The sequence below is a fragment of the Garra rufa genome, chromosome 4 (genome assembly GCF_049309525.1).
Source record: "Garra rufa chromosome 4, GarRuf1.0, whole genome shotgun sequence".
Lineage (NCBI taxonomy): Eukaryota > Metazoa > Chordata > Actinopteri > Cypriniformes > Cyprinidae > Garra > Garra rufa.
This window is the reverse complement of record NC_133364.1, coordinates 4,424,302-4,438,160: the sequence shown is the minus strand read 5'-3', so window position 1 is coordinate 4,438,160 and position 13,859 is coordinate 4,424,302. Positions and strand designations below refer to the sequence as shown.

General features: G+C 31.9%; 1 protein-coding gene across 1 annotated transcript in view; it reads left to right on the top strand.

Moving 5' to 3' along the window:
- The first annotated feature begins 7,312 nt into the window (after nt 1–7,312).
- Nucleotides 7,313–13,859, top strand: part of osbpl8 (oxysterol binding protein-like 8) — a 45,384-nt gene continuing 38,837 nt past the window's right edge. The window contains exon 1 of the mRNA XM_073838517.1: nt 7,313–7,465. Coding sequence (XP_073694618.1) covers nt 7,318–7,465 — 148 coding nt within the window. The 5' untranslated portion in view covers nt 7,313–7,317. The remainder of the gene's footprint in view (nt 7,466–13,859) is intronic.

The following is a 13,859-nucleotide window of genomic DNA, read 5'->3' as shown; positions in this document are numbered from 1 at the left end:
CGTGGTCCCTGATTCATCCGCTCACGTTTTGAGCATCATACGTGTGGCGTGAGACTTGTTTTCATCTGCTCTGCAAGGCTAGACGCTGACAAACGCAATCACCTCTGCACAAAACCGCCGCTAGTCAAAACCTTTCAAAGCCTTCGGACCTCTCGCATCTTGTCAGGTCTCCATAGCAACATGAATTTCTCCTAGCCAGCGCTTTGAAAGCTCATTCACCCTTTCTTTTTACTCTTGGATGAATCACTTGGGTGTGTTCTGATGCTCAGAGATCTATAATAGAAAGTTTGCGAGTTCATCTGGCAGATGTGGGCCACGTTTCACTCAATTATTCAGTGCCAGCAGTGGCAACCCGACACGAGACGTGCCGCTGCTTTCTCCCGGTGAGAACGCACCCGGAATAGCATCAGTGCGGGAACCGATATGTGCTCAAATCCTCTTTACTGGCCTCCTTGCTCTGTTCGAGATGAGAGCAGAAGTGGATGGCCTGGATTTAATGGATTACATGCAGCAAATGAGGTTAAAATGCACAGCGTGCACCTTGGCCAATCAGAGGCTGCCTAACCTACGTGTTCCGTTGCTGCAGCCAATCGGATGCAGGCTCATTTGCATATGAGAGTGTTGTCTGAGCATGCTTTCACATTTCGTCTGCTGTTTGGGAATATCATGACGGTTTTGTGGGATAATGAATATTTGTTTGTCAATGGAGAGGGTTGGACGTGAACTTATGAATGCATGAGTGTGGCGGTTAATTGATTAATTAATCTTCCTGCACACAAGGCAAGTACTGAGTAGTGCATATTTAGTATAATTAGATGTCATTTTTAGAGTCATATTCTTATTAGTTTGCACTAGTACCTGGTGAGAACAGAAAAATTATATAAACTTGCAATTCTTAGAAATAATATTGCAATTGCTTGATATAAACTCCCAATTCTGAGAAATTAAGTAACAATTGCATGATATAAACTCATAATTGCGAGTTATAAAGCCAGAATTGCATCATATAAACTAACAATTTTGAGAAATGAAGTCAGAATTCTTACAATTCTGAGAAATAAAGTTGCAATTACAAGATATAAACTCGCAATTCTGAGAAATTAAGTCACAATTGTATGATATAAACTCGCAATGGCGCGTTAAGTCAAAATTGTGAGATATAAACTGTGAACGTGTCAGTCTTTTTTATTCTCTTCAGAACTGGACTTTATAACTCATAATTGCGAGATAAAAAGGCAAGTAGTTAGTGCATATTTAGTATAATTAGATGTCATGTTTAGAGTCACATCCTCCTTCGTTTGCACTTGTACCTGGTGAGAACAGAAATCAAGCGGTTTCATTGTACGTTGGTATTTATGCTTGTTAAAGTGGTAAATTGTGGCTGTTTTGTATGAAATCAAATCAATAAATGTAATTTCCTAAAGGCCTAGTGGAGTATTCATCATACAAGATGATTTGGGATGGGTTTCTTGAGGATAGCGGTTGTTTGGGCAATTTGTTTAGCAGCGGTGAATGCGCTCTGAGGTCTGACTCATTAAAGCTTATTCGTTAGGCTGCTTATCCAGGCTCATAGCCAGGTTGCATAAGGCTTCTAGTGGCTTCCAAAGCCCACCTTTAGTGCATTGATCAGGTCTCAAGCGCATTGGGTCTGAAAGCATCTTATCTGGTGTTTTGGGTTATTTTATCACTCTCTTATATATGAGTCTTATATGTGACCCTGGACCACCACCAGTCTTAAGTAGCACTGCTATATATGGAAGCCCATTTCCACCACTGAATAAAAAATTTATTGCGACTCATCTCACAATTCTGACTTTTTCTCAACTTATAATTGTGAGTTATAAAGTCAGAATTGCATGATATAAACTCACAATTCTTTGAAATAACAGTGCAATTGCATGATATAAACTCGCAATTCTTAGAAATAACATCGCAATTGCATGATATAAACTTGCAATTCTGAGAAATAAAGTCGCAATTGCAATTTATAAAGTCAGAATTGCATGATATAAACTCGCAATTCTTAGAAATAACGTTGCAATTGCGTGATATAAACTCGCAATTCTTAGAAATAACATCGCAATTGCATGATATAAACTTGCAATTCTGAGAAATAAAGTCGCAATTGCAATTTATAAAGTCAGAATTGCATGATATAAACTCGCAATTCTTAGAAATAACGTTGCAATTGCTTGATAAAAACTCGCAATTCTTAGAAATAACATTGCAATTGCGTGATATAAACTTGGAATTCTGAGAAATAAAGTCGCAATTGCTTGATAAAAACTCGCAATTCTTAGAAATAACATTGCAATTGCGTGATATAAACTTGTAATTCTGAGAAATAAAGTCGCAATTGCTTGATAAAAACTCGCAATTCTGAGAAATAAAGTCGCAATTGCATTAGATAAATTTTACAATTCTGAGAAATAATGTTGCAATCGCAAGTTATAAATTTAGAATTGCATGATATACACTCACAAAACTTAGAAATAAAGGTGCAACTGCATGATATAAACTTGCAATTGCAAGTTGTAAAGTCAGAATTGCATGATATGCAGTTGCATAATATAACACTCCTGTCGCAATTGCATGATATAAACTCGCAATTATGAGAAATAAAGTCGCAATTGCTTGATATAAACTCACAATTCTTAGAAATAACGTTGCAATTGCATTATATAAATTTGCAATTCTGAGAAATAACATTGCAATTGCATGATATAAACTCGCAATTATGAGAAATAAAGTTGCAATTACTTGATATAAACTCGCAATTCTTAGAAATAACGTTGCAATTGCATTATATAAATTTGCAAATCTGAGATATAAACTCGCAAGTGCAATTTATAAAGTCAGAATTGCATGATATAAACTTGCAATTCTGAGAAATAAAGTTACAATTGCATGATATAAACTGAACGTATCAATATTTTTTTTCCTCAAACCTGGACTTTATAACTCATAATTGCAAGAAAAAAATCAGAATTGCAAGTTTATATCTCACAGTTCTGAGAACGAAAATTAGAATTAGCCTAATTTCCATCTGCCAGTTCTTTGTGATAACAGTGTGAACAGTACTGTGTCTGGATCATTAACTGCTCAGCGACTGACTCTAGACTAGTTCAGTTTAACCTGCAGGGTTCCTCATTTAGTTGAGTGGGAAACAGTTCAAACCCTAACTGCGGAGATCAGTTACACACGAGGAATACCAACACCTGCTCAGGTTACTACAAACACGCTCTCACACACTCTGAGATACTGTTCCAAGGGATGAAGCACGGATAACTGAGCAAACGAACAGTTAGGACTTGTTTATGAGAAACAAACACAGGAGTTTCTATGAATGGAGCTTAAAATAAGAGACACAAGTTAAAGGAACAGACTGCACTTGAGTACAAAGCAGACATCGGGTGGCTTTTTATGGAAAAGATTAACATGCTGTTGACCTCGGTGTTTTTCCACGTAGTTTGTGTGTGTGTGAGTGTGGGTCAGATGGTCTGACCTCCCCATCCGCAGCAGATAAACAGCCCCCGTCCCCAGAGGAACATCTTCAGATCTATGATTGCCGTCATCAGCACAGAGCTTACGGCTCAGAGCTAAAGTGGGCATGTTTCCACCCATCTTTGGCTAAAGGAACGTCGCCTGCCATGTTTAAGTGTGCTCGGTGGCTTTATAGATTACCAGCAACGATACACGCTGAAATTAGCCGTTGGCTCGCCTCTCGTATCGCTTAATTTAGAGACACAGTCACCCCTTAAAGACTCTCCTGATAGGCACAAGACCAAATGGCTGGAGCGCAGTAAACAATTAAACAGCCAAATTATCCCCACTTGACTACTATGGATAGATGAATGGATAAATGGACAGATTAATAGATTGATGATTGACAGTAGGATAGATGGATGGATAGACAAAGATAAAGAGATGGATATACAGAAAGATAGATGGAGACAGACGGCTAGGCAGATAGATAGATAGATAGATAGATAGATAGATAGATAGATAGATAGATAGATAGATAGATAGATAGATAGATAGATAGATAGACAGATGGATAGACGAATAGATATAGATGGATGGATGGATAGACAGATGAAGAGATGGATGAACAGAAAGATAGACGGATAGACAATAGATTGATAGATGGATAGACAGTAGGTGAGACGGATAGATAAACAGAATAGAGGATAGATGGATGGATAGACAGATAAAGAGATATACATTAGATAGAAAGAGAGACAGACAGACGGATATATCGATAGATGGATAGATAAACAGATAGATGAATAGATAGAGGATAGACAGACAAATAAAGAGATATAGAGTAGATAGAAAGAAAGACAAGACGGATATATCGATAGATGGATAAATAGTATGGATGGATGGATACAAAGTTAGATGGGTGGATAAACGGTAAGAGATAGATAGATAGATAGATAGATAGATAGATAGATAGATAGATAGATAGATAGATAGATAGATAGAGCTCAGTCTGGTTTTGTGCTGTTCTAATCGAGGTCTTAGGTTGTTAAATGCTTCATAAATGAAGCATAACTTCATTGAGCACAGGATAATGAGCAATAGGCTTTGAATTATACATCCACCAGAGCATCTTAATTAGTTATGTTAATTAGGGCATCATTCACAGCCGTCCAGCAGCCTCATCCGTTCACTGCTCCTGCTTCTTTTTGGTGAGGCTGTTGCCTAGCAACTTCAGAGTGACATCAGCAGAGTCCGGGAGGAACGCCTAGATTGGTTACGAGGACCGGCGTGAGTTCTGATTGGATGGAGAAAAGAGGAATCTGGAGTGTTTAAAAGCAGCTTGAACTACTTTAACCTTTAGTCTGATTCCTCTGGAGTTCTTCTCCAGTTCATTGACCAAAAACAGGCTGGATTTACACAAGCAGTACCAAGAAACAGCCAGCGCTTCTCTTAAAGTCCCAGCGGTACAACGGCCTCCTCCTGTGAGTTACTTGTTGACATTTCACTCCAAACAAACAGCTTCTAAATTGACTGGAAGGAAATCAGTGGGATCCCACTGTGACTAAACACGCTCTTGGAGATGCATTGCTTGTTAGTACTGTTTTGCTTAGTACTGTTGCATATTACAGGCGCTCATAGTTAAGTTCAGGGTTTGAGTGCATTATGCAGATTTTGTCCGTTATGCATTTGTGTATTTAATTAGCACTGTTGGCTGCTGTAAACTTCAGCATGTGATGTTTCTTCGTGTCTGGTTGGTTTAGCTTTATAACACAGTTTAAACCTGGTTATTACAAGTCATATTTGAGATTTATGAAAGGTTAATGAAAGATTGGTATTTACAGAGCTCAGTTTTCTCCCAGAAGCCTTTGCGTTGAAAGTGTGATCAGGTTTGGATATGTGTCTGCATCCAGAGACGCCGATGGCTTGATTCTGTTTTCACCAGCGCTGTTAGAGAAGCAGATGTGTGTTTTAGATATTCAGCTACAGTGTCCTTCATAAAGCATTTTGTGTGAGTGAGCTGAGAGACCGAGACAGAAACAGAGAAAGAGAAAATCAGATCTGAGTCATGGGCACAATAATATAGACCAACAGTCATGAAGTGAATCTGACAAAACCTTATTCATGCTTTTGTGAATAGGCTAAGACAAGTCATGTTTCAAAGTATATTTTGCATCATGCCGCTAATATTTTTTCTTTTGTGACTTTTAAGCACAATATTTATTTACATAAAGCATGCAAATCTCATTCTTATTGATGCCATTATTATTGCATAATTATCTAATTTATGCTGATTTACTAAAATGTTAACTTAGTGCTATTGAGATATAATAATAATGATGATAATAAGTATAATAATAATTATTATTATTATTATTATTATTAAATATTTAGTGCTGGCAACAATTAATCGCATCCAAAATAAAAAATTTTGTGTACATAATATAGGTGTATGTGATGTGTAAATTTATTATGTGTATATAAAAACACATTTATAGATAATACACACACACATTTATAATATATATATATATACACACACACACGCACACATACACACACACACACACACACACACACACACACACACACACACACACACACACACATATATATATATGTATAAATATGAATGTGTGTGTGTGTGTGTGTGTGTGTGTGTGTGTGTGTATATATATATATATATATATATATATATATTACTAAACATTTTTTAATAATGTTTTTATCATTTATATGTTTATATATTTAGGGTATTTATATATTTTTAAATGACAAAAATAGTAATGCAGTAATAATAATCGGCTTTATATATTATATATATATTAATTATATTTTTATTTAGAAAAATATAAAAATATCTTAAATATACATTGTATATGTTATACAGAATAAATGTTTAGCAATATATTTTATAATTTATTTTTAATATACAATTAATTTATAATTTGTGTGTGTAAATATAATATATATATTTTTTTTTTGTACAAATATTAACTAATTGTATATTAAGAATACATTTTAAAATATATTACTTTTAAATTTAGACATTAATCAGACGCTTTTTATTTTACTGATTAGTGAATATTATTACTGTATTATTATTTTCAAAAAAATATAAAAATATCCTAAATATATATTATATAAATTATTCAAAATAAATGTTTAGTAATATATTTTATAATGTATTTTAGTAGTATTTACTATATATATAGTAAATACTTTAGTGGTATATTTATTAATAAATTTTATATATATATATATATATAAAAAAAAATTTATTTTTATTTATTGTTGTATTTATGTTTATAAATGTGTGTGAAAATAAAAAAAATAAAAATAGTAATATATATTGTTGTTGTTTTTTTTATTTGCTTTGAGATAAATGATAAGCCAGACAAGTTTTTGTCAGATTCACCACAGATACATGCAATCAGATCAGAAATAAAACTGGGGGGAAAAAGCATGAGTTACAGGTGTCTAGTGACGTCGCAGCTCAAAGCTTTTTTCTTTTTTCTTTCACTGATGCCGTCCAAGAATGTGAGCCACGTCTCTCTCTCTCTCTTTCTCTCTCTCTCTCTCTCTCTCTCTCTCTCTCTCTCTCTCTCTCACACACACACACAGCGGCTGTAGAGCGAGAGGGAGGAGCTGCAGTGAGTAACAGAGAGAGAGCGTGAGTGTGTCTCAGAGCGTTCTCCGTCAGCTGTATTACTAGCAGCAGTGGAGTATGTGTGTAGAGCACAGCTGACTGTGTTTGTGTGTATGTGGTGACTGCCCAATTACCGCCGCAGCCCCTCAGCCTCGCCCTCTCCGGGGCGCCCTCCGGCAGCCCTCATGATGAAGCAGGAAGGGATTGTGGGCCGCCGCCGGTTCTCCACCTGTGGAGGAACCATCTCGGGCCGTCCGGCTCATCCCGACGGACGCAAACTCATACGCAACGCCTCGTTCGGGGGGTACAACGAGCTGTCCGTCTGCTTGCCAGGTGGGTCCATCTCGGGAAACTTTGGCGTCTTTTATTTGTTGGGCAGGTAGTTTCGATCAATGTGTTTGTGCCAGGATGGGTTGCAGGCTCTTGAGCGATGGGCGTAGCAGCAGTCTTTTAAGTTTTTATTGTTTTGCCAGTTTGCTGTCGACTCAAATGTGTGCGTTTGACTTTTGACTGCCCTACAAACTAAAGTGCATCCATTAGCTGACGGGACATTACCATTTGTTATTCATTGCACCGCTGTCCTTTTAGTATGTGATGCATTACGTTTCAACCTTGCTATTAAATTAACATTTTTCAGTAGTCAGTTCTGGGGATGGGAATTGTGAGGAATTTAACAATTATGATTTCTGGTCTGCTATATTATTCTTTTAAAAACATAAAGAATAATTTATGCTAATTATATTACTTGTTTTGTTTGGTATATTGTTGAGTATGTAGTTAGGATAAACTGTTTGTTAAATATTAATTATTAAAAGAATAATAAAAACATTAAAGAATAAAGAAAAACTGTATGTTTCTGTTTTTTATTAATAATAATCATTCAGTTATTGTATGAATGTTTATATAAATATTTGATATTTATATAATTGTGGACTAATTTGTCCTAAATATACACTCAACAATAAACTAAACTAAACTAATAAAAAAGTAGTAATATATATTTTTAATTATTAATGAAATATTATTAAAATGTCATATTATATGCATATTTTTTATTATTATTATTGTTGTTGTTGTTATTATTAATAATATATCTGTACATATGTGGATGTTATATATAGATATATAGTTATATAATATATATTATAATATTATTATATGGATATTTATTATTTATATATATATACAATTAAATTTTTTTATATATTTTTAAAATGATAATTGATAAGAAAATATATATAAGATGTATACAATTTATACTAGTTTTGTTTTTCTTAATATTATAATATTAGATTAATTATTATTAATAATACTATATCTGTATGATTATTAATTTTGATTAATACTATTATTTATTTTATACTTATAATAATAGTTTAAATATTTTTGATTATTTATTTATTTATTTATATAAGAAATAGCAATATATGCTCATAGTATTATGATTTTATTATATTGATATTTATTATTAATATATATATATGATAATAATAATATTAGTAATTTTTTCTTAAATGATAATATTAATTGAAATATATTAAATGAAATAAATGCACTGGTTTTATGTTTTTATTAATAATACTGTACTATTATTAAAATTACAATTAATATTGTATGATTACAATATAGTTTCCTCTTTACACCTTCATTATTATTTAAATAAATTAACTAAATTATTAATATTAACTAAATATGTTTAAATGATATACTCAATGTTTGGAAATATATTTTGTTATATATATATATATATATATATATATATATATATATATATATATATATATATATATTCTATACTAATACAAATTTTTTATTATATATATATATATATATATATATATATATATATATATAATTTTTTTTTTTTTTTTATAAAATAAAATACATTTATTGTAATAATTTTTGTAATGAATTGCACTGATTTAAGTCTTATAATGAAATGATGTACACAATAATGATTCTGTGTTTATTTGAAGTTTAATTCCCTTATGTTGTACATTATTTAAGACTTAATCAGTACAATTAATTACCAAAGTTGCCTGAATTAGACTGAGTGATAAGTTTAGGACTGACTTTTGTCTATAAATATAAATTGTCTTAATAATTTTCAAAAATCAAATCAATTACTTTCAGTGTTTGTCTAAATTTTTTAATGTATCCAAATAAGAGGCAGTTCTCAGTCCTGTAATTCTCAGAAACCTCATTTGATTGTGAACCATAAGGGTCCAAATGGCATAAAGCGGGTGTGTTTTTTGTATTGTCGTCTACTCGAGATCAGCAGATCGAGCTGTTCGGCAGGACGCAGATGTTTCTGCTGCAGATATCGAGTGGTTTGTGCTCTCCCAGTCAATCTGACTCATGTCAGCGCGCTCAATTTATCCCTCATGATTATGATTAAGCTAGTCTTCCTTTAGCTCGCTTCAGAAATTGTCTTTTTATTTTAATACTCTGCATTTTCATTTTCATTATCGCTATCCTTTTTGAGCATTTTAATGCAGTCCGTTGAGCTGAGATTAGCTAATGGACCCAGAGTGTATTACATTGGCACAAATCTTATGTGCGCTTCACGTTCACCTGTGTGAAAATCAGCAGGGTTCGTTCAGAGGGTAATGGCTTTGATTTAATACTGTATCGCTCACATTCAGCTTGATCTGTCATTTTAGTGGATAAAGGTGCAGAGATCGGCGGCGAACGCTCACTTATTTCAGTGGCAATTTATTTTTCTTTCATTCTGGAATAACTAAACTGACTGGTTCAGAAATAAATCACAAATGATTTAAGATCATACAGTCAAATCTGTCTGGGTTTTTTATGCTTTTATTATACTGAAAATAAAACTTTTAGGCCTAAATGTAAGATTTTGCATTTGAATTGCATTAAGAAAGATTTATTTATAATAACGCAATAATAAAGTTAATGCAATGCACATTTGTCACTCATAAATGTAATATTACTAGAAAATAAGTTTGTTTTGAATACAGATTAACCTGGTTTGTATCAATATTGATCATCAATATATATTTTTTTGTTTTAAATTAACTAACTGAGTAATGAATGTTCCACAATTAACTAACTATATATATATTAGTAATTTTTATTAATCTAGATTAATCTCACTGTAATCTTGGAATTAATCTAGATTAAAATGGCTAATTTGAATTCTGCTGAAAGCATTCACAATATGTGTGCAACCCAAATAATGACTAAAAGTAAGTCTTTGAGAACGGGTTTCTCAAGCCAGGTGGCGCATTTTCATTTCCAAAATGCATCACAAACTGCTTGACAATTGCATTTACAACACAATTAACTATACAAACTTGTGTAACCAACTATTCCTACACTGCATGTATTTCTGCGTAAAAGGCAGAAGTACATGAATTTTTATTAAATTAAATTAATGCATATTTTAATTTGTGAAACATTTCAAAATGTAATATATTTTAATAATTTTATATAAATTATTTAAGTAATTATTTAATAATTAAATATATTTGATAATATTAAACATTTTTATTTTATATTATTATTATTATAATACGGAATAATATTCATTTTTATTTTCATAATATTGTGATGAAAATAAATGTTGTTATTATTATTATTATTATTATTAAAATATGATAATTATATGTATGCATTTATTTATGTATTCATGCAAAAATCTTACCAATTTATTAGCGGATTAATTTATGCATGATTAACAAGATTAACAAGATTTTGTTTTCATGTCATAAGTTAACTAATTAAATAATGATTGTTCCACAACTAACTATATTTAAACATGTTCATACTTTTTAACTGAGTAAAAATAATTGTTTTCACAATTAACAGATTTTTGCAGATTTTATTACATTTTAAATTTACATTAAATTTTATAAAATAAAATAAAATTAATTAATCTTATAATTTGTAAGAGTATTTATAATTAAATATTAAAAAAAATAATAATATAATATTAAATTATATAATTCATTAAAATCATTTTTTATATTATTTAGAATAATGATCATTTAACACCTAATCAATAAAAGTTCAGTTAAGTTGTGCTTGTCAGAGTGTTTGATTTGTCTTTAAAGATTATCTGTTGTCACCAAAAATATTTTTACTTCTGGAACAAGTTGATCTTTGCTGTCCCACAGATTAATTTATTTTTAGTGCAGCGCTCTGGATCTGCACTTTACTGTATGAGCTGGCAGATTAGCACAGATGTGTGACTATTAATAGAAGCTGTGCACAAAAACACAGGTGCATTTCCCGTCCTGACACCTGTGTGCTGCTGACCGGATGACTCGCAACAGCACAACATTTGTCTTTATGCCACAAGGACGTGGCGTTTCTGATTTATTCTGCATTAATGAGCTTGTGGTGTTCATATTGTCAAGTTTAGAGGGTAAAAATGACAGTTTTTAACTCTGTGCTTCTAGTCCATATTGGTTGACCTTTTAAAAATTGCTTGTAAATCTGTCTTTGTGCTATATAATAAGCAAATCTTGGACTCAAGCCTTTAGCTAGCTTGTTGTCTTGCAGGTAGCACAGGTTTTGTATTTTTTTTCTGGAAAGGTTCTGATTGTAGGCCTTCGTGAAATTAGCTAATGCACCTCAGTTTTTGAGTGCAAAAAAAAATCATTATTTATGCATAATTATAGCAATCTTCAGGCAAAAAATGTGGTGCGATGGCTCATATTTGGTAATAATATAGCATAATGAGCAACTTTTTTGAAGGACGGAAAATTTTTTTGACCAACACTACTAGTGTAACAAGTGTAAACATGATTTTAGAATATTTAATAATAATAATAATAGTTATTTATTTTTTAAATAATAAAACAAGCTATAATTATTATTAATTTTGTATCATTACAACAAATTTCAACATTAATAATAATAATAGTAATAATAATGGGTATTATTATTGTTTTAAACCACCAAACTGCAATATTATGATATTTAATATTAACAACAGTGCAAAATAATAATAATAATAATAATATAATTATTATTATTATTATTATTATTATTAAAAATGGTTAGACAACCTAACTACAACTATTATGAATATTTAATACGTAGAAAAATGACAAGAAACAATAATAATAATAATAATAGTAGTAGTAGTAATTATTATTATTTTAAAAAGTAATGATAATAATTTAGTTTTTCATCAATATCGTCGTTGTTTTTATTATTACAAATATTACAATAATAAATAAAAATGAATACAAAATGCATTATTAATATTATAGTCATTATTGTTTTTAATTTGCTATCCAGTGATCTTATATTTTTATAATATTTTTGTTTATTTTTGTTTTTGTATTACACAACAACAGTAAAAACATTGGGGGAAAATCCCAAAAAATACAATATAATTTTTAACATTTTTTTGTAGAGTTGCTACGAAGTCAATAGGTTTTAGTCTAATGCAATGACATTAACTAGCATTTTGAAGAATTAAAATCCTCCAGCATTTCAAGCATAGTTTAAGTGTATCATATGAAGTGTTAAACAGATAGTTTGTGTTTCTAGACGATGCTCTCTGCCCTTCAGATGGACTGAAGCTCGCGAGGGCGATCGGGGTGGAATTACACCCGTCTCTGCTGGTTCGCCGTAGTCAAGGACGCCGCAGGAGTGTGGAAATATCCCACACGTCACTGTCTCACTGCAGACCAACACAAATGCACATGAAAACATGCTGCACAACCATAGTTTCATGCATTTAAAGGCTTCAAGCTTCATGCATCTGGGTTGTTTTTGCTGACGTTACTCCGATATAATGCAGACAAACAGGTGTTGGAGTTGTTGAGCAGATGCTAGTGATGGTTTTATCTGTGCTTGGACTCTGTCTGTCTGCAAACACGTGTGCTGAATGTTTGATGAGCAGGTGAATATCTGCAGTCTGACGAAGATCTGTTAGTGCTTTTCAATCCCAGTCGATATTTAGTTTGAGATTTTCTGCGCAGGTCCAGTCTAAGCGTAACTCTCTCTCTCTCTTTCTCTCTCTGGCTCAGTTCTGGCTAATGATCAGTCTGTCTGTGAGCTCCTGCTTTATGTGTGAATTATTACTCACACAGCGTCATGTCTTATTACACACACACACACACACACACACACACACACACAGATGTCTGCTCTCGCTCCTCGTGGAGTGAGCCTGTCGTCTTGCTGTGTTCCTGTAGCTCAGCGGTAAATGTCTGTGTTAAGGCAGACAGCAATTATAGATCAACTACAATCAGACTCTGGGATGAGTTGGTGGATGAATACATGTTTAATATGCACAGACAACTATATGACAATTATTGTTTAGACAAGTTTTAATAATAATAATAATATTAAATAATATTAATATTGATAGTACAATTATTTTATTACATTTAATTAAAATGTTGCAATTATAAAAATCATTGAACTACAACAAAAAACTTGCATTATGAATTTTAAATAATAGTGATTGTTGTCCAATTGTTTAAATATTAATAAAAATAAAATTATTTTTGTAAAATAAATAAAAATATTGCAATTATAAAAGTCATTAGACTACAACAAAAAATATTTAAAAAAATTACACATATGTGACCCTGGACCACAAAACCAGTCTTAAGTCACTGGGGTATATTTGTAGCAATAGCCAAAAATACATTGCATGGGTCAAAATTTTTGCTTTTTCTTTTATGCCAAAAATCATTAAGAAATTAACTAAAGTTCATGTTCCATGAAGATTTTTTGTAAA